At 43.8% G+C, this 20,043-nt stretch overlaps 2 protein-coding genes across 3 annotated transcripts in view; both read left to right on the forward strand.

Moving 5' to 3' along the window:
- itfg1 (integrin alpha FG-GAP repeat containing 1) overlaps positions 1–2,666 on the forward strand; it is a 134,702-nt gene extending 132,036 nt beyond the window's left edge. The window contains exon 18 of the mRNA XM_054610554.1: positions 1,425–2,666. Within this exon, the coding sequence (XP_054466529.1) occupies positions 1,425–1,484 (60 nt within the window). The 3' untranslated portion in view covers positions 1,485–2,666. The remainder of the gene's footprint in view (positions 1–1,424) is intronic.
- Positions 2,667–4,566: 1,900 nt separating this feature from the next.
- Positions 4,567–20,043, forward strand: part of LOC129105783 (neuropilin and tolloid-like protein 2) — a 28,860-nt gene continuing 13,383 nt past the window's right edge. Inside the window, exons 1-3 of one of the 2 annotated variants that reach the window (XM_054616987.1) lie at positions 4,567–4,576; positions 8,251–8,311; positions 8,573–8,706. In XM_054616987.1, coding sequence (XP_054472962.1) covers positions 4,567–4,576; positions 8,251–8,311; positions 8,573–8,706 — 205 coding nt within the window. Of the gene's footprint in view, positions 4,577–8,250; positions 8,312–8,562; positions 8,707–20,043 lie in introns of both variants that reach the window. The other variant, XM_054616979.1, reaches the window with a different exon arrangement.

Here is a 20,043-nt window from a genome sequence, read left to right on the forward strand (position 1 = left end):
TGGGAATCCAAGTATTGTGTTAAAACACACTGTCACTGTAAAAGTGCTGCTAACATTACCGCATCTGTCTAATGCAATAGTTTTATATATATATATTTATATATATATATATATATATATATATATATAAAAGCTGTGGCACTGTAATTGAGCATTAAAAGGTTCATTTCCCAGCAGAAGTCTCCGTGAACACTCGCTACATCTGTTTGTTTGCGTATATGTGATAATTAGACCAAAGAGTTCACAATACTTCCCAAAAGGCTTTTTTTTTCATGTTTAACCAATGAATTAGTAGTTTTTGTTGTAACACAACAAAAGGGACCTGATACTCCACTAATCTACTAGTGGGTCCATTAAATAAGCTATGCGGCCATGTATAATCAGTGAACATATGACAGTATGGCCCGGCCTATCACAACTGGCTTTTCACTTTGGTCCTGATTCATGGAGATACTGCTGGTCCTTCCTGAAGTGATCACTGAATACTGCAGCTTGTATACCCACATTTGGCTGTTTTCTCAGCTTGAGGTTTTGGAAGGATAATGTAGTCACACCCACACACACACACACATGGATGTACAAACCAGTGTTCATTTTGGCACCTGGTTTGGATGTGGTTTTATTCCAGTCATATCAAAGATGTGAATTAGTTTTAGTCACATTTCAGTCATTTGACTGTATGAGTTTTAGTCTGGTATTTATTTGTAAAGTTTAAGTTTCAGAGTTGTTGTGCTTTTTGATTTTTTTTGTCTCTAAAGTTTTTATAAAATGTGGGATAAATTAATGCAAAACCTTTGATTGAGATAGTTGACAGCAGACATAAATCCTGCGCCTTAGTCAACTAATTTGTGGTGTTGGTCGAAGTTGACTAAGATTTATTTAGTGGTTTGGTCATTTTCATTGCTTTTTTTTAAATGCTGAATGAATAGTTCCAGGAAACCTATGAACACATCTCTGGTGTGATTCTTTGTGGAGTAACTCAGTTTTTACATGTGTCGATTAAATAAACTCATCGCTTAGTCCACAAAATGTTATGAATTTCGGGGGATTTAGAATTTCTTTGATCAAGGACAGCCCTGAACTTTAGATCCACAGTCCTTGATCAAGTGACGTTGACATTAGCCGACCTTTTAGTGAACGTGTGCTGGCCCGCATGTGTTCATTATTTGTTACAGCTGTTTGGTTGCTGTTTCTTTTCACATTTTTAGTGGTGAACGAATTTAGTCCATAAATGTGTTTCATATCCCCTCCAGGAACTGGTAACGTTAGCTACTGTTACTGGCAGAGACATAACGTTACCGAAATGCAAAATGCTGCTTATTAAATGTACAACAGGGGAAGCAGCTAAATCAAGAAGAGGACAGATTTGTGAATGAAGTTAGACCACAAATCCTTGACTGTGTATGTTTTCTATGTGTGTTCAGAAAGCGGACGACCGGGAGAAGAGGCAGGAAGCCCACCGTTTCCATTTCGATGCCATGTGAAGGAGGAGAACTGCATCATGGGAGAACATCCTCTCCGCCTTCGCCTCACCCTCCTTCCCCCGTCACACACACATTTTCACTCAGTCTCGTTTTCAAGGGCCAATAAACGGATCCTCGTTTGCCCCAAAACGTTTCCTTTTTATATTTCTCAGTCCTTCAGTCAGATGTGAAATATTTATGTTCCCTTTCATATATTCATTCCAGTGTTAGATGTACAGGAGCTCCAACAAGGCCATGGAGACTTGGGGGAAATCCTAATGGAGATAAAGCAGGGATTTCTTTGGACCGGCTGTAGTCAGCAGCATGATGATCATTGGTGTTATTAGAGGATCATTTTTTATCAAAAATGACCCCATATTTCTGTTAAAACGTCTGACAAATGACTCCAACATTGTTAGTTATATTGTTTGTTTATTCACTGGAAGGGAAGCACTTGTGTCATTGAGTGTTTAAAATGTTTAATGTTACTTGAAATCAGTGTGTGTGTGTGTGTTACTGTCCATTGTCTTCGTCCAGTTGATTTACCTCTGTCTGTTTTCATTTTATTGAATTACAGTAAAGAAATTCTTCCGATTTTTTATTACCTGTGAAATTAAACTGAACTGTATTCTGTGAGATCAATCTCAGCCTTGCAACCGCAGCAGCACCTAGTGCAAAACGAACACAATATGGATAATATGACACACGCAACATCATGATTCTGTGGAACATTTCTGTGCTACCAATCTCACCAACAAATGATGAAATGCCTTCGGGTCTGCTGAGTGCAAATTCGTCTTTTTCTCAGTTGATCATATCACAGTGCATCATCGGAGTGCCAAAAAAAAAGTGTTACTCTGTTGCATCCTGCACATTTCTAATGCTACTGCATCGAGGCTCAGCGAAAAGTCTCAAATAATGGTTTTGAACTGCTGAAGAAGGCACCGTTTACTCCCGCTTGTTTCGAGATGCGGTTTTATTTTCTGTTGTCTTTCTTTTCTAAAGATAAACAGGTCAAGCGTTTAGTGTTCTTCGATATTTATTTCACTAGAATGAGCTCATGCCTTTACAAGCGGTTTGCACTTTTAAACGAATGATTAATTGCTGGTGTATGTAATTTATTTCATTTTGGCAATTTGTTTTACAAATGAATGTTCAAGCTACTAATTGTGTTTACTTACTGAGGTTTCGAATAAAGGTTTCTCCTGCTCAAATTAACTCTCTGTTGATTACTTTGTGTATTATTAGACTTAATATATTTGTTCATGTTGCACTCTCCTTAAAGCCTCTCGTGAAATAAATAGATTATGTCACAAACCCGTAATTCACCACTTCTAAGAATGTTCCCCCTGAAACTCTTTTCTGGGAATATCTTTTGTTTATTTTCTTGCTGAGAAGCTCGAGGGACATTAACTCTGAAAATAATTGTCTTTATTTGCTCTCATTATCTAAATGTGTGGTAAATTGGAACAGCAGTGAAATTAAGATGCCTTTAATTTCACTGCCCCTTTGAGCACCCCTCAGGGCCCGGCACCCCACTTCAGGAACCACCCTGCTAAATAATGCATGGAGAGAGTAAACCTCCACTGCATGGCAGAGAGTAGGGGGCTGGGTAGCCTTTAAGCTGATCACCACTGATGCAGAGCACATGGATTGACTGTCAATACATTACAGTATGGACAATCAATAGCTCCCAGTGTGCGTTTACCTGGGAGGGAGACTTTAAGCCAGGAGGAGTCGGAGCAGCTACACGCTGTTAAGAGACAGAACTGAACCGGAAAAGAGGTGATTGAGCTTCAAATATAAAAGCACTGAAACAAAAATAATGAAAACACTAGGGTTGAGATTCACAGACGTGTTTTGTCATTCAATTCCGCCATCATAAATAAAACTTCAAAACCATACAGGCAGAACAAAAAGTAATTTGTTACATATTTATATTTTTTTCTTAATTATAATCACGCAGGGTTGGGGGATCCTACTGCTCGTTAATAATGCAATATTCCATATAAATAAAACAAAAAGAGAGATGAAAGTAGAGTCCACATATATTGATTGCATTTCATTTGATATCCACACCTTTGGTTTAGTGTGTGTGGATGCTGGTTTGTATTGCAGGGTGCCAGCCTGTCAGTAAGAGAAACTTTACTTACTGCTAATTTGGAGGAGCCTTTGGACACTATAGCAGAATCAAGAATAACAGTGTACACATTGTGAGGGCTTGATTATAAAACTGGGCTACAAACAGTGTGTGGCTCGTATTTTCTTTAAAGCTATATTATGCTCCTTTAATGCATCATGCACGTCTTCATTTGCAACCTTTCCATTTTCCACAGAAATATCAACAAATCATAGTCCCCCGAATAATTACCGTATGACAAGACAAAGTGAATCATACAAGTTTTTAACTATAGTGCCTTATATGTTTTAATCTCTCTTTGTGTGTTGCATTCTTTCTTGAATTCACCTCCCTTTTTTTGTAGCAACATGTTTGCCAGTGTGGTTTACTTTGAAAGAAACGACCGGAAACGGGCTTTCTTCACTGTGTGCCCATTGACTATGCTCACAAGCCACTCATTGGTTTAAGCAGCGCCCACGGCTTAAATAAGCCTCGTTCAGGAGCATTTCTTAGTTCAGACACGGACGGAGAGCCGACAGCGACAGTCTCTCCTCCTCCTCCTCCTGCTCCTCATCATCCTCCTCCTCCTCCATCTCTCTCTCTCTCTCCGCCTCTCTCCATACACCATCCATCCATATGCGTCTTTTGGATACCTACCTCTCCTCGGATCAGTCTCTCCTCCACATGTCATCTCCTCTGTAGTCCCCGGCTTGGAAGCTGCGTCCGCGGTGATGGTGCCCGGCTGAACAGGCTCTCAGCAGCTCTCCATCCTCCAGCCAAGACGCACGGAAGAGGAGCTCGGTGCGGCTTCTCCACACTCGGAGCGCGGCTCTGCGCAATGGATGTACGGCTGTCAGAGAAAAGTTGGATTTGGTGAAGAGCCTCGTGGATCCCCCACCCCTCCCCCCCTAAAATGGACAGAACAGGAGGGCGTTTTTAGAAAAAGGTGCTTTTTTTGGGGTTGGAAACACACCGGGAGAGGAGATGCACAGAGGTGAGTTGGACACGATCCAGGTCCGGTGCATTGGACAGAAATAGTCGTTTATTTTAAGCTTGGATTAAATATATCTCCCTCTTTACCTTTTACATTTTTTTTTTTAAGCAAAGTGGATGTTTTCGTCTGCAGGTGATGTGGATTTCAACACGTCCAAAGCAATTAGAGCATGAAATGAATGAAGTGCTCACTGGAACAGCTTCAGAACAGATTCATGTCCCTTCATATGAGAATGATTATTAACTCAATGAAAGCAAACTGTGCTCCACCTCTGCTTCTGTCTGTGTTGTGTGTCTTTATGGCTCATCAACTCATCCTCCTATGACTGTTTCAAGCTTTTATTTGATTGCCCGCCTCATTGATCGACATCGCCATTAAAACCACTGACTGCCCATTTCAAGCTCCAGCATCTTTTTGGTCCGCTTCCAATTTTCTAAGATTCAGCAAAAGCCAGACCGGTTCGTCTGAGTTTGGTCAAGGTCTGGCTGGTTTGAACAATGTGGAAAATAAACTAGAATATCCCCCACACCAGATGGTTCCTAAAACGTTGCATGTTAGTTTTGAGCATGTTATCAAATGGAAGAAAAAAAAAAGGATCCATCATTGTAATGGCCCTGTATGCTGGACCATTTGAGCGTAATGTGAAAAAGGGACCAGGACCAGTTATGACTGCGAGGTGTGTCTCTGCGTGGTTTTAATCTGATTTATTTGTGATTTATGATAATAATGGACAGCAAAGGTCAAATACTATTTGAAGTCCACCAATAAGTGTTTCCTATAAGCAGACAGTTTGACAAAATATTATAATTTCTCTTAAAATATTTTTCTTTTCAATGATGAATAAAATACACAGTGGATCATATCACTGCAAACTGCTCACAGCTGGGTTCCTACAACACATCATTCCTCCTCCACGTCCTCAGACAGACGTCCACGTCCGGTGTCGTGTGCGCGCGTGCTGTGTGTTCTCCGGCTCCAGCCACCGTCTCGCGCTATCAACACCTGAGGCACGCGCGCAGCAGCACGCGGCTGCAACACCTCTATTGACGCGAGAAGCGAAGCGTGCTCGGTGCCTGGAGTGGACCGTTTACTGTAGCAGATAGCCGTGGGGTTAAACATGAACACTTACGTGGTTATAAAGTGCGTGTTCGTGGGTCATTAGTTAGTTATTAACAGTTAGGCTAACTACAGAGTTTTGCCTAACTGTGTATATATATATATTTATATTTAATGTTCGGCCTTTTGGGAGCCTAATTAGCTCCCAAGTGGCCACAGCTGGTCACTGGTCATACCACAATGGCGTCCTTCTTCATTTAAAGCTGTGACAGAGCATGACACCCGACAAAACATAAAAATACAAAATGAAGTCATCTCTCTGTGGACTTGGAATATGAAGCTTTATTAGTATATGTACTATCGTAATGTTTGACCAATTCTTTACTAGCCTCATTAAGCGGTCAGCTTAAAGGCTCTGATGTGCTAAAGTCCATTGTAGCTGATTTGTAGACGTAGTCCTTCTAACATACGTCATATAGACTGAAAGCAGATATAATACTATTTCCAGTCCCTCTGTAGTCCTGTTACAGAAGGCTGTGCTGACCTTTTTGGGGGGTTGCTTTTTGTAATGTCTAGTCAGTTTTTAGAGAGAGAAAAAAACAGATTACAGCATCAATTTGGCTTGTAAGAGTAAGTGAGAAGTGATGTTAAAATGAGACGACATGACCTAGAATCGTGGGGTTGAACCTGAGACCCAATTTTTTTCCTCCCTCTTCTGTAAAATGACCAGAGGTCAGATAAAACTGCTTTCAGTGGGATGTGTCGATGCATTTAAATGTAGGGAATATTTCCTTAAGGATTTTGGCTGAACGTGAATTATCTTCCAACAGTTTACAGTTGACACAAGGAGGGCAACAGATATTAAGAGTGATGCTTTTTGGAAAGCCTATTTATTGATGTTCCCCGTAAACATTCAAGTTGTTATCTTGATGTGACAATAGCTGCAACTCTATTTAGCCTGTGATTTATTTATATTACAAAATATGTTACAAATGCCTGCATGAATTATGCATTATTACTTTTGCCTAATACGTTGATTAAGTATTTATATGCATAATACACATTTCTTCCACTGCAGTTCAAGGCACCTCCTATTCAGTTTGTAACACTGACAGGTAAAATAACCGTGGCCTCAAAACAATATTTCTTACAGAGTCTGTTTGTTAAAGCATTTGAAAATATTCCTAGCTTTGTTGAGGGAATCAGCCGTTTGCATAGTCCCTGCTATTTACAAGATTTAATGACCTATAATGTAAAAAAAAAAAAAAATTCAGTTCTTGAGTTTGGGTGGTCTGTTCTCTTAATGTGCCTGTGGTAGTTCATCCTCCCACCTAGGATACTTCATTTCAAGATAATGGAGATGGAAGTAATGAGGAACCTGGAGCCTGGGGGCCTTGTGTTGTGTGTGTGTGTGTGTGTGTGTGTGTGTGTGTGTGTGTGTGTGTGTGTGTGTGTGTGTGTGTGTGTGTGTGTGTGTGTGTGTGTCCATTTGAACATGCATGCTCATTGGTGCGGTTGTGTTCACTGCTTATGTTAACCATGCATTCTTCTTCCTTCGACCTCAGACGCCCCCACCCCTCTCTTTCTTATTCCGACTTTCTCCATCTCTTTCTTTTTCATCCCTCCTTCCTGGGTGCCATTATGCAACGTGCCAGGCTCACGCTTGCTCTCTAATTCGATGTGAGCGGTCCAACCTATTATGAACTCAGAGGGGATCAGGTCTACAGTGGCTTATCAGAGCAAGGCAGTGTCAGGAGCTGTAACACGCCCGCCCTCAGTGCAGATATCATTGTAATAAAACATATTTCACCTATTGTCTGTAGCCGTGCATGCTCTGCCCAAATGACTGTCTCCTCATCAGTGCTGTAAGCCTTGAAGCCCGTAATCCTGTTTCTTCTGCTAATGCGTTATGTTTCTGGTGCCTAGATACCGCAGATTAGCAGGTTGGAGTCCTGTGGTTTGTATTAAACTTGATGGTTTTAAACTATCTTTAATGAACTACTACCTGCTGCTCCCGCTACTACTGCTATTACTGTTATTGTGGCGAGCCAATTCCCACTGCACAGCTACTGTTTTATTTCTACAAATGCTTTGATTACCTCCAATAATCATGCTATATCTACTAGCAGTAGCAGTAGTAGTACTGCTTCTGCATGTGCTCATTCTGACAGCTGTGACTCACCTACTACTATTGCAAGTGTCTCTGCAGTTCCCCAACAACTACATATTGTGTTACAGCAACTATTATATTAGACTATATTAATTATCCTAGAAATATTTTACCTTAGGGTTGAGATTGATATGATTACAGCGTGAATTTACACTAGTATAACAAATATATGCATATATACCTGATGATTATTGTTTTCCCTCACAGCTCTCCTCCCTCTTCCTTTTAACAATAATTAAGTTCAACCAGGGATTCACTTGAAAATAGTATAGATCTATATTTTACTTTTATATTCGTCAAGTCCAGGTGAAATCAATATTGCAGCCGATCACACCCGTACTTATTCTGTGGCTTTTTAATGGATTCCCATGTTGTCGTTTCTGAACACGAGGATATAAATGCAGTTATATGTCACCTGTGACTAATGTGTTATATCTCTGTTTTGCAGCGTGGATACTCTTCTTTCTAATAGAAGAGGGATTCACTCTGGCACAGAGAACTAAAGGTAAGCCACAGCTCAAATTCTCCTCTGTTCCATTAATTTTGTCTCCTCCGAATAAGAGGCATTATCTCTCCTTGAATCATAGGACTTAATTCTGTCCTGCCATTCCTCCCTCTATATTCCCTGCCTGTTTCCTTTTTCTTTTTTCTTGCCCCCGCAAACCCTCCCCCGACTCTCCCTGCCTTCCAATCGTTCCCTCATTGATCCCCTGACTCAATAACCCATCTGTCCGTCTGTTCTCTGCCTTTCTGCTTCAAGATTCCCCAAGCAATCATGGCGGCCAGAGCCCCAACCAGAACGACTGTGGCACGTGGGTCCGCAACATCAATGGCGGGGTGTTTACTTCGCCAAACTTCCCCAACACCTACCCGCCCAACAAGGAGTGTGTTTATATCCTGGAAGGTAAAGCAGGCTCCTTTTCCATTTGAGCACTTCATCCTCTGCTCCGTAGCTGTTGTCGTCAGAACAGCTGACACAGTTTCCCGCCTTTCAGAATATTGCCTCCTTCAGTGAATGTCATTAGTCTGACTGACATTGTTTTATATAACCTCGCCCCTATCTGATTTTCTGTTCCTTCGCTGGTGGGCAATCAGCTTGACATTTTTCGAATGAGCCATCCTGAGTTTGTTTCACCCCACAGATATAACCCTTTAAAATGATGGAGAGTGGCGCATTGTGGGTAGCCCCAGACTTTTGGCCTAATCAGAGTAGTGCTGTTTTCATCTCTATTGGCAGGGTGTGCCAGACGACTCCGTTATTGAATTGAATGAAACATAAAACAAATGAACATCTGCTAAGCAGAGCTTCGGTGGCACATAGCTGAATTGCCAGCCTCCTTGTCAACACTTATTGTTTACCAGAAATACCACATCCATCAGTAAACTGGTGGCATGCCTAACGGGAGACATATTGCATTGTAGCATCATTAGCATCTAGAGGAGATGTGGGAGGTCTGGGATATCGGCTGATTGGTTTTCCCACTAAATTGGTGAACAGTCCATGAAGGTAAAGTACAGCTTTTCATGAGATGTGTGTGGCACTACTGCTGTGATGGAGGAGAGATTTCACAGATGGCTCAAGGGCTCCCCCTGTGGACAAATCAAGCCCATACCTGCTGTTGATGTTTAAGCTGTGACTCCATCCACGGCAGCCTACTGGTGTGTGCAGAAGAACATTGGATGGAACCTATCATTTACCATTATTTGGTCTGAATGGCCTCAGTCATATTCATATCCACACTATGGTGTTCAACCTTTAATTTTGCCTTTCAGAGACAGAGAGATGCTCACATTTGGCACAAGTGCAAATCAAATAGCTTAGTAATCATAAATAGTCGTTAGTGAGACTCATTGATTATGTCATGTAACCGGTTCATCAGCTCAATAGATCAAGTGATTGAAGTTTCTACTCTTTTGGTATCAAGCTGTGTGTGTGTGTGTGTGTGTGTGTGTGTGTGTGTGTGTGTGTGTGTGTGTGTGTGTGTGTGTGTGTGTGTGTGTGTGTGTGTGTGTGTGTGTGCGTGTGTGTGTGTGTGTGTGTGCGTGTGTGTGTGTGTGTGTGTGTGTGCGTGTGTGTACGTGTGTGTGCGTGCGTGTGTGTGTGTGTGTGTGTGTGTGTGTGTGTGTAGTGTGTGTGCGCACGTGGGTTTGTGTGTGTGTGTGTGTGTGTCCCATTCTAGTTACTATGATGCGTGAGCAAATGAACATTCCATTCTATTGGCTTTGATGCATCATCATAGAACACATTCCATTCTAATTGATATAGCATTGGCTTTGATCAGATATTGCATTGTAGAACATTATAGCTTACAATATCACAAGTGTTCAGTAAACCGTCCAGTTTCACAGAGTACGCTGTCCTTGTACACTGAGCGAACAGAAAGTTCATGAATTTCACGATGGAGAATACCAAAGACAAAAGAAGCAAAAAAGGCAAGAACAAGGTGAAGAAAAACAATATTTTACCTGTGAAGGACTTAACAATCTCCTTCACAAATTGTCCTGTTCAGAGGAATTCACCTTGGAAGACACCGACCAAAACCCTTCTGACCAGAGAGGGCCAGGCACATAAAGAAGACCTACCACAAGCTCCACACCAGGCTGGTGCAAATGAGTGTGAACAACATCAAGCAAGTACACCTTCATGTGCTACCCAGCAAATTAATGAGGCCACTGAAAGGACAATGGGTCCTGTCCAGAGAAACACAACTGGGAAAACAATTTCACCTTCCTGCACTCTAAACCCGTCATTCTACGACAGTATAGTTTGGATTGGTAAGATTAAAGCCAATGATTCAAAAAGGGGCCCTCCAAAGAACAAAAAAGTTTGGACGCCAACACCACCCGACCGCAGTTTTAAAAGCCGGAACGAGGCTACTATGTCTGCAGAGGTAAGCGCTTCAGAGACACCAACCAAAACTCTTCTCACCAGAAAGGACCAGACACAGAAAGGGAACCTTCCACAGCCTTCACAGCAGGCTGGTGCCCCAAAGGGTGCTGTCCAGCCGACCGCTACAGTAAAGGATGCTCCCCAGAAGGTGCCTACCCCTCTGAAAGAAAACCCACGTAAGGTTTCGTTTGGTGGGGTAAAAGCCTATTATTTTAGAAGTGGGCCAATACAGCAGAAAAATATTTGGACACCACCACCACCACCCTACCGCAGTATTTTAAAAGCACCTTCAGGTGAGGTTAAGGTGGGTAGCAAGAAGAACGAGGGTACTATGTCTGCAGAGATAAATGCTCCAGAGACCCCGACAAAAACCCTTCTGACCAGAGAGGGCCAGGCACATAAAGAAGACCTACCACAAGCTCCACACCAGGCTGGTGCACCTGAGTGTGTACAACATCAAGCAAGTACACCTTCATGTGCTACCCAGCAGACCACTGAAAGGGAAACGGGTCCTGTCCAGAGCAACACAACTGGGAAAACAATTCCACCTTACCGCACTACTGGGACAGACTACGGCAGTATAGTTTGGGTTGGTAAGATTGAAGCCAATGATTTTAAAAGGGGCCCTATAAAGAACAAAACGCTTTGGAAGCCACCACCACCCTACCGCAGCATTTTAAAAGCACCTTCAGGTGAGGTTAAGGTGGGTAGCAAGAAGAACGAGGCTACTATGTCTGCAGAGATGAATGCTCCAGAGACCCCGACAAAAACCCTTCTCACCAGAAAGGACCAGGCTGATAAAGAGGACCTATCAGAAGCTCCACAGCAAGCTTGTGCCCCCGAGGGTGCTGTCCAGCAGTCCTCTACACTAAAGGATGCTCCCCAGAAGGTTCCTACCCCTCTGAAAGAAAACTCACCTAAGGCTGCGTTTGGTGAAGACAAAGCCAACGGGCCTACTACGTCTGCGGAGGTAAACGCTCCAGAGACCCCGACCAAAACCATTCTCACCAGAAAAGACCAGGCTGATAAAGAGGACCTACCAGAAGCTCCACAGCAAGCTTGTGCCCCCGAGGGTGCTGTCCAGCAGTCCTCTACACTAAAGGATGCTCCCCAGAAGGTTCCTACCCCTCTGAAAGAAAACTCACCTAAGGCTGCGTTTGGTGAGGACAAAGCCAACGGGCCTACTACGTCTGCGGAGGTAAACGCTCCAGAGACCCCGACCAAAACCCTTCTCACCAGAAAGGACCAGGCTGATAAAGAGGAACTACCAGAAGCTCCACAGCAAGCTTGTGCCCCCGAGGGTGCCGTCCAGCAGTCCTCTACACTAAAGGATGCTCCCCAGAAGGTTCCTACCCCTCTGAAAGAAAACTCACCTAAGGCTGCGTTTGGTGAAGAGAAAGCCAACAGGCCTACTACGTCTGCAGAGGTAAACGTTCCAGAGACCCCGACCAAAACCCTTCTCACCAGAAAGGACCAGGCTGATAAAGAGGACCTACCAGAAGCTCCACAGCAAGCTTGTGCCCCCGAGGGTGCCGTCCAGCAGTCCTCTACACTAAAGGATGCTCCCCAGAAGGTTCCTACCCCTCTGAAAGAAAACTCACCTAAGGCTGCGTTTGGTGAAGACAAAGCCAACGGGCCTACTACGTCTGCAGAGGTAAACGTTCCAGAGACCCCGACCAAAACCCTTCTCACCAGAAAGGACCAGGCTGATAAAGAGGACCTACCAGAAGCTCCACAGCAAGCTTGTGCCCCCGAGGGTGCTGTCCAGCAGTCCTCTACACTAAAGGATGCTCCCCAGAAGGTTCCTACCCCTCTGAAAGAAAACTCACCTAAGGCTGCGTTTGGTGAGGACAAAGCCAATGGGCCTACTACATCTGCAGAGGTAAACGTTCCAGAGACCCCGACCAAAACCCTTCTCACCAGAAAGGACCAGGCTGATAAAGAGGACCTACCAGAAGCTCCACAGCAAGCTTGTGCCCCCGAGGGTGCTGTCCAGCAGTCCTCTACACTAAAGGATGCTCCCCAGAAGGTTCCTACCCCTCTGAAAGAAAACTCACCTAAGGCTACGTTTGGTGAAGACAAAGCCAACGGGCCTACTATGTCTGCGGAGGTAAACGCTCCAGAGACCCCGACCAAAACCCTTCTCACCAGAAAGGACCAGGCTGATGAAGAGGACCTACCAGAAGCTCCACAGCAAGCTTGTGCCCCGACGGTCCTGTCCAGCAGGCATCTACACTAAAGAATGCTCCACTGCAAGTAGTAACACACGAGGCAGAGTGTGTACCGCAACAAGCGGGTACACCTTCAGCAGTAGTTGAAGTCCCTGAACTAAGAAGGGGCCCTGTCCAGAGGAAAACACTTTTGGAACCATCACAACACACCACTCAGGCCTGTGATGGGTCTTTGACTTCCCCCACAAAGACATGTCTCACGTCTATGAGCTCCAGCTTCAGCAGCTCACGAAAAGAAGAATGGAGGAGACCAAAAAGCTCAAGGATGAAAATGAAGCCTTAAGAAGTCAAGTGAAGCACTTAGAAGACACCGTCAAAATAAATGAGGCTCTCCATAATGAGTCTAGCCTGAAGACCTTTCATGAGATCAGTGACCTGGAGCTCCAGCTTTTGTTAAAGAAGGTCACTGAAGCCGAGACTCTCCATAAGGTAAAGCAGTTGGAGGAGGTTCTTCAAATGCAAAAGGAGAGCCAGAAAGAAGCAGAAATCTACCTGGCCCAGCAAAGAGAAAAGAACAATGAACTGCAATCTACACTGACCAAGACACTTAGTGACACCAAGAATCAACAGCTGCAGTGGCAGGAGGAGAAGTCCCATCTCCTCCAGTCCCTGATCGACATCAAACAGTCCCTGGAGGAGCAGCGATGCAGTGGCATCACAGACAGGACTGTTGACCAAGAGGACCACAAGATCAACAAAAGGCCAAAAAGACTCTCTTTGCGGAAACGATTCCTTCAGTTATTCAAGTGTGCTGGATAACAATTCAAACATTTTCCAGGCTATTCCACCAGCCCTGAACTAGAAGGCCACTCAGAGAGCGCAGACCTTCGCCAAATGCCCCTATAACTCTCTGCCCCTATACCCCTATGCCCCTAGCCTCTATGCCCCTATGCCTCTATGCCCTTATGCCCCAATGCCCCTATGCCTCTATGCCCCTATGCCACTTTGCCCCTCTATGCACTGTGTCATCTCACAGCAAAGCCTGTGAAAAGCCCTGCCCAGACTGTGTTCAATCTCTGGTCTGGGCAGGGCTTTTCTGTGTCTTTGCATGTTTCCCCAATCTTTCTGTGGGTTTCCTCCGGGTGCTCCGGTTTCCTCCCACCACCAATAACAATCCTCAATTGTTATCTACACGTTTTCACAACAAACATAACATCATAAAATAAAAAAAATAATAATAATCTATGAATATGTTCATATGTGTTTGAAAAAAGGTAAAGAATAGGTGTGCAGTAGTTTTTCCATACTATTTCTCAGGAACGAACATTTAGTTGACACAAAGTGCATGAAGGCCTGCAGGTATTCTAATCTCTTAACTCTCAATAGATTCAAAGTAATCGTCAGAGTGGAAAATATTTGTGTGTGATAGTGACTGCTACTGGAAAAAATAAAAGTCTAAATTAATTTGATAAAGCTACATCAGATAAACTATATGTGTTTCGAGAAAACCTGAAGAGGAACCTCTCCTTTTAGTATAAGCTGGTTTCATGCCGTTTCAGTAGGATCCCTCATTCAAACTCTCTCATATTATATAAAAATAAGTTCTCACCAATGACATCCATGTATTAAACTGTGTCTGTTTCTAAACCACACATCAACCACACAATATAAATTCACATCAAATTGAGAATATTTTGCTTTCCCAACGACAGGATCACAACACTTTGCATCTGCAGTGTGTCAGTCCCTCCTCTCGTATCCATAAACCTTTGCCACAAGTTTTCTTTACTTTTTGCATTACAACACAGAAACTGACAAACACATAGGTAACTGTAACTGTAACTTCAACAGCAGAGGAGTTGGTATAAGCTGCTTGAATAGTTTTATGAATTTTATTTAAACTGAAGATATAGACCCTTTTACTGTTTGTATACAATGATGACGTAGAACGCATGCGCGCGCAGTCTGGCAACAGAAGTATGGCAGAGATCAACAGCTTGTCAAGCTATGCAAGGGAATTATCAACAAAAGATCGCGAATTTTACTTTAACAAGTTGACTTTGACAAATGGTGTCCGACTTCCAGATCCGTGTACTATTACTGAGTGGGTTGAAGACGTCAACAAGTGGCCGAATATACAGTGGCCAGATATATATACGTACTTAATAGAGAAACCGAGCGTGTACACCAGAGAGAAATTACGAGCCTATAAGTCACTGGATGCTTATGAATACGTTGTCTGTGGTCATGTACAGAACGTCAAATACCATGACATAGATTCTTGTTCTGGAGTTTCAGATGGAACCGGAGGATTTGCTGCAGTGTTAGGTCTGTTAGGTCTCTCTCTCCTCCTTTTCCTATGGTACCTACAGTATAAAAATTATAGTTAGACTGATCCATATCTCCAAACAGCAGCTGTATGCACCAAAGCTTATGCAAGAGGAAAATAAACTAAAAAACGACTAAGAGGAGGGCAACTCAAATCGTACCTGTCCATCTTTGCATCGGGGTTCTGGCTTTGTTTTGTGTACACAAACACAGAAGGCACAAAATCGGGGCTACTAGAGTGACGCCTCACCTGCAAATAAAACACCTTTTAATCTAGTTTCAAAACTTTATTTACACTAGTAGGGCATTGTAGTTTCCCTCACTTACAATGACCACGAGTTTACAGCAAGGGACATGCAAACAGCAAATCTAACGCCAGCTTATCAAACTTTAGCTGCATTTGATTATTATTCTACATTGTAAATACAATCACTAATGTAAACCAAGCTTTTCTGTAAAATCAAAGAGTAGATAGATAACCTTACCTGATATAAAGTGGGCGCTACAGACCCGAGCATTTTTTATTATGTCCTCATTCCAGTCAACACGTTTAATCGCCTGCAGCCACAGACGCCGCCGGTTGGTTGGTTGTGATCCTGTCGGAATCCTATAAAACTTTAGTCCGCCGGTGGAATATCGATTCTGACAACCATATACGCAACAACCAGACATTTTGAATGCTGGAAACTGTTTTTTATCCACTTTTAAACTCTTGCTAGCCAGTTGCTAAGTCAGAACGACTGGGAAACAACACCACTTCTGTTGCCGGCCTGCGCACGCAACTATTTGATGACGTTGGCTGTAAAAGGGTCTATTCAGGAGTATCTTCTAAATTAATTAAATCAAATAGTTATCCACACAAAGGTGTAATAAGATGATTGGGCCATTATCTACTCTGTTTGAGTAGTGGAGGGGAAGTGTCTGGAAAAAGCTTTAGGTCAAGTCCTGCACTTTTTCATCGGACACAATAAACTCTTTCCGGCACTCCTCTCTCTTTCCGGCACTCCTCTTCTTAGTTGTTTTACTTCTCTGTATTAACATAAAAAATTTGAGCCTGTCAGTGGCAAAAACAAGCACTTTTAGTGGACAAACATTGACGGTGTGGAGTTGCCCAATATGATTACATTGCAGTGCATTTAGCGGCTGACAACTGCAGTGCTCTTGCTCAATACTGAACTAATAAAAAAATAAAAATCGCAGTCTGGAATATGTAAATGATAAGCAACAACCTTCATTTTAGATTTGAGGAGAAAAATGTCCCCTTTCTTAAACTGCTATAGACGTACTACTAAAACCACGTTAACGGAGTTAAAGTTTTTAACCAGCATCAGCCCTTCTCATCACTACCAAATATACGTAATTTTTAGAATGTTAACCCTTTAAATTACATTTTAAGATGATACCGCTACGTTTTTAACTGCAAAAAAATATATATAAAATTATAAAATCATAAAATTATGAAAAATTAAAAGTGAAAAAGCCAAAATGTCCCTAATTATGAAAAAAAGGGTGGATTGATGTCACATTCATTCTGGGTTTGGTTTTATTTAAGCACTCATTTCTAGGAAAAATATTGAATGAAGAACTCTTCAAATAATACCTTTTTGTTATAGTGTTGCGTCTAAGAATATATTATCGTTAATCTCTCCATTTCTACTAAACATTGCAGAGGGTCTGCAAGGCGACAGATGGAACCTATCATTTACCATTATTTGGTCTGAATGGCCTCAGTCATATTCATATCCACACTATGGTGTTCAACCTTTAATTTTGCCTTTCAGAGACAGAGAGATGCTCACATTTGGCACAAGTGCAAATCAAATAGCTTAGTAATCATAAATAGTCGTTAGTGAGACTCATTGATTATGTCATGTAACCGGTTCATCAGCTCAATAGATCAAGTGATTGAAGTTTCTACTCTTTTGGTATCAAGCTGTGTGTGTGTGTGTGTGTGTGTGTGTGTGTGTGTGTGTGTGTGTGTGTGTGTGTGTGTGTGTGTGTGTGTGTGTGTGTGTGTGTGTGTGTGCGTGTGTGTGTGTGTGTGTGTGTGTGTGTGTGTGTGTGCGCACGTGGGTTTGTGTGTGTGTGTGTGTGTCCCATTCTAGTTACTATGATGCGTGAGCAAATGAACATTCCATTCTATTGGCTTTGATGCATCATCATAGAACACATTCCATTCTAATTGATATAGCATTGGCTTTGATCAGATATTGCATTGTAGAACATTATAGCTTACAATATCACAAGTGTCCAGTAAACCGTCCAGTTTCACAGAGTACGCTGTCCTTGTACACTGAGCGAACAGAAAGTTCATGAATTTCACGATGGAGAAAACCAAAGACACAAGAAGCAAAAAAGGCAAGAACAAGGTGAAGAAAAACAATATTTTACCTGTGAAGGACTTAACAATCTCCTTCACAAATTGTCCTGTTCAGAGGAATTCACCTTGGAAGACACCGACCAAAACCCTTCTGACCAGAGAGGGCCAGGCACATAAAGAAGACCTACCACAAGCTCCACACCAGGCTGGTGCAAATGAGTGTGAACAACATCAAGCAAGTACACCTTCATGTGCTACCCAGCAAATTAATGAGGCCACTGAAAGGACAATGGGTCCTGTCCAGAGAAACACAACTGGGAAAACAATTTCACCTTCCTGCACTCTAAACCCGTCATTCTACGACAGTATAGTTTGGATTGGTAAGATTAAAGCCAATGATTCAAAAAGGGGCCCTCCAAAGAACAAAAAAGTTTGGACGCCAACACCACCCGACCGCAGTTTTAAAAGCCGGAACGAGGCTACTATGTCTGCAGAGGTAAGCGCTTCAGAGACACCAACCAAAACTCTTCTCACCAGAAAGGACCAGACACAGAAAGGGAACCTTCCACAGCCTTCACAGCAGGCTGGTGCCCCAAAGGGTGCTGTCCAGCCGACCGCTACAGTAAAGGATGCTCCCCAGAAGGTGCCTACCCCTCTGAAAGAAAACCCACGTAAGGTTTCGTTTGGTGGGGTAAAAGCCTATTATTTTAGAAGTGGGCCAATACAGCAGAAAAATATTTGGACACCACCACCACCACCCTACCGCAGTATTTTAAAAGCACCTTCAGGTGAGGTTAAGGTGGGTAGCAAGAAGAACGAGGGTACTATGTCTGCAGAGATGAATTCTCCAGAGACCCCGACAAAAACCCTTCTCACCAGAAAGGACCAGGCTCATAAAGAGGACCTACCACAAGCTCCACAGCAAGCTTGTGCTACCCCAGACCACTGAAAGGAGGTGTGCTGTCCAGCAGTCCTCTACACTAAAGGATGCTCCCCAGAAGGTTCCTACCCCTCTGAAAGAAAACTCACCTAAGGCTGCGTTTGGTGAGGACAAAGCCAACGGGCCTACTACGTCTGCGGAGGTAAACGCTCCAGAGACCCCGACCAAAACCCTTCTCACCAGAAAGGACCAGGCTGATAAAGAGGACCTACCAGAAGCTCCACAGCAAGCTTGTGCCCCCGAGGGTGCTGTCCAGCAGTCCTCTACACTAAAGGATGCTCCCCAGAAGGTTCCTACCCCTCTGAAAGAAAACTCACCTAAGGCTGCGTTTGGTGAGGACAAAGCCAACGGGCCTACTACGTCTGCGGAGGTAAACGCTCCAGAGACCCCGACCAAAACCCTTCTCACCAGAAAGGACCAGGCTGATAAAGAGGACCTACCAGAAGCTCCACAGCAAGCTTGTGCCCAGGGTGCCGTCCAGCAGTCCTCTACACTAAAGGATGCTCCCCAGAAGGTTCCTACCCCTCTGAAAGAAAACTCACCTAAGGCTGCGTTTGGTGAAGACAAAGCCAACGGGCCTACTACGTCTGCGGAGGTAAACGCTCCAGAGACCCCGACCAAAACCATTCTCACCAGAAAGGACCAGGCTGATAAAGAGGACCTACCAGAAGCTCCACAGCAAGCTTGTGCCCCCGAGGGTGCTGTCCAGCAGTCCTCTACACTAAAGGATGCTCCCCAGAAGGTTCCTACCCCTCTGAAAGAAAACTCACCTAAGGCTGCGTTTGGTGAGGACAAAGCCAACGGGCCTACTACGTCTGCGGAGGTAAACGCTCCAGAGACCCCGACCAAAACCCTTCTCACCAGAAAGGACCAGGCTGATAAAGAGGACCTACCAGAAGCTCCACAGCAAGCTTGTGCCCCCGAGGGTGCCGTCCAGCAGTCCTCTACACTAAAGGATGCTCCCCAGAAGGTTCCTACCCCTCTGAAAGAAAACTCACCTAAGGCTGCGTTTGGTGAAGAGAAAGCCAACGGGCCTACTACGTCTGCAGAGGTAAACGTTCCAGAGACCCCGACCAAAACCCTTCTCACCAGAAAGGACCAGGCTGATAAAGAGGACCTACCAGAAGCTCCACAGCAAGCTTGTGCCCCCGAGGGTGCTGTCCAGCAGTCCTCTACACTAAAGGATGCTCCCCAGAAGGTCCCTACGACTCTGAAAGAAAACTCACCTAAGGCTGCGTTTGGTGAAGACAAAGCCAACGGGCCTACTACGTCTGCGGAGGTAAACGCTCCAGAGACCCCGACCAAAACCCTTCTCACCAGAAAGGACCAGGCTGATAAAGAGGACCTACCAGAAGCTCCACAGCAAGCTTGTGCCCCCGAGGGTGCTGTCCAGCAGTCCTCTACACTAAAGGATGCTCCCCAGAAGGTCCCTACCCCTCTGAAAGAAAACTCACCTAAGGCTGCGTTTGGTGAGGACAAAGCCAATGGGCCTACTACATCTGCAGAGGTAAACGTTCCAGAGACCCCGACCAAAACCCTTCTCACCAGAAAGGACCAGGCTGATAAAGAGGACCTACCAGAAGCTCCACAGC

The sequence above is a fragment of the Anoplopoma fimbria genome, chromosome 2 (genome assembly GCF_027596085.1).
Source record: "Anoplopoma fimbria isolate UVic2021 breed Golden Eagle Sablefish chromosome 2, Afim_UVic_2022, whole genome shotgun sequence".
NCBI lineage: Eukaryota > Metazoa > Chordata > Actinopteri > Perciformes > Anoplopomatidae > Anoplopoma > Anoplopoma fimbria.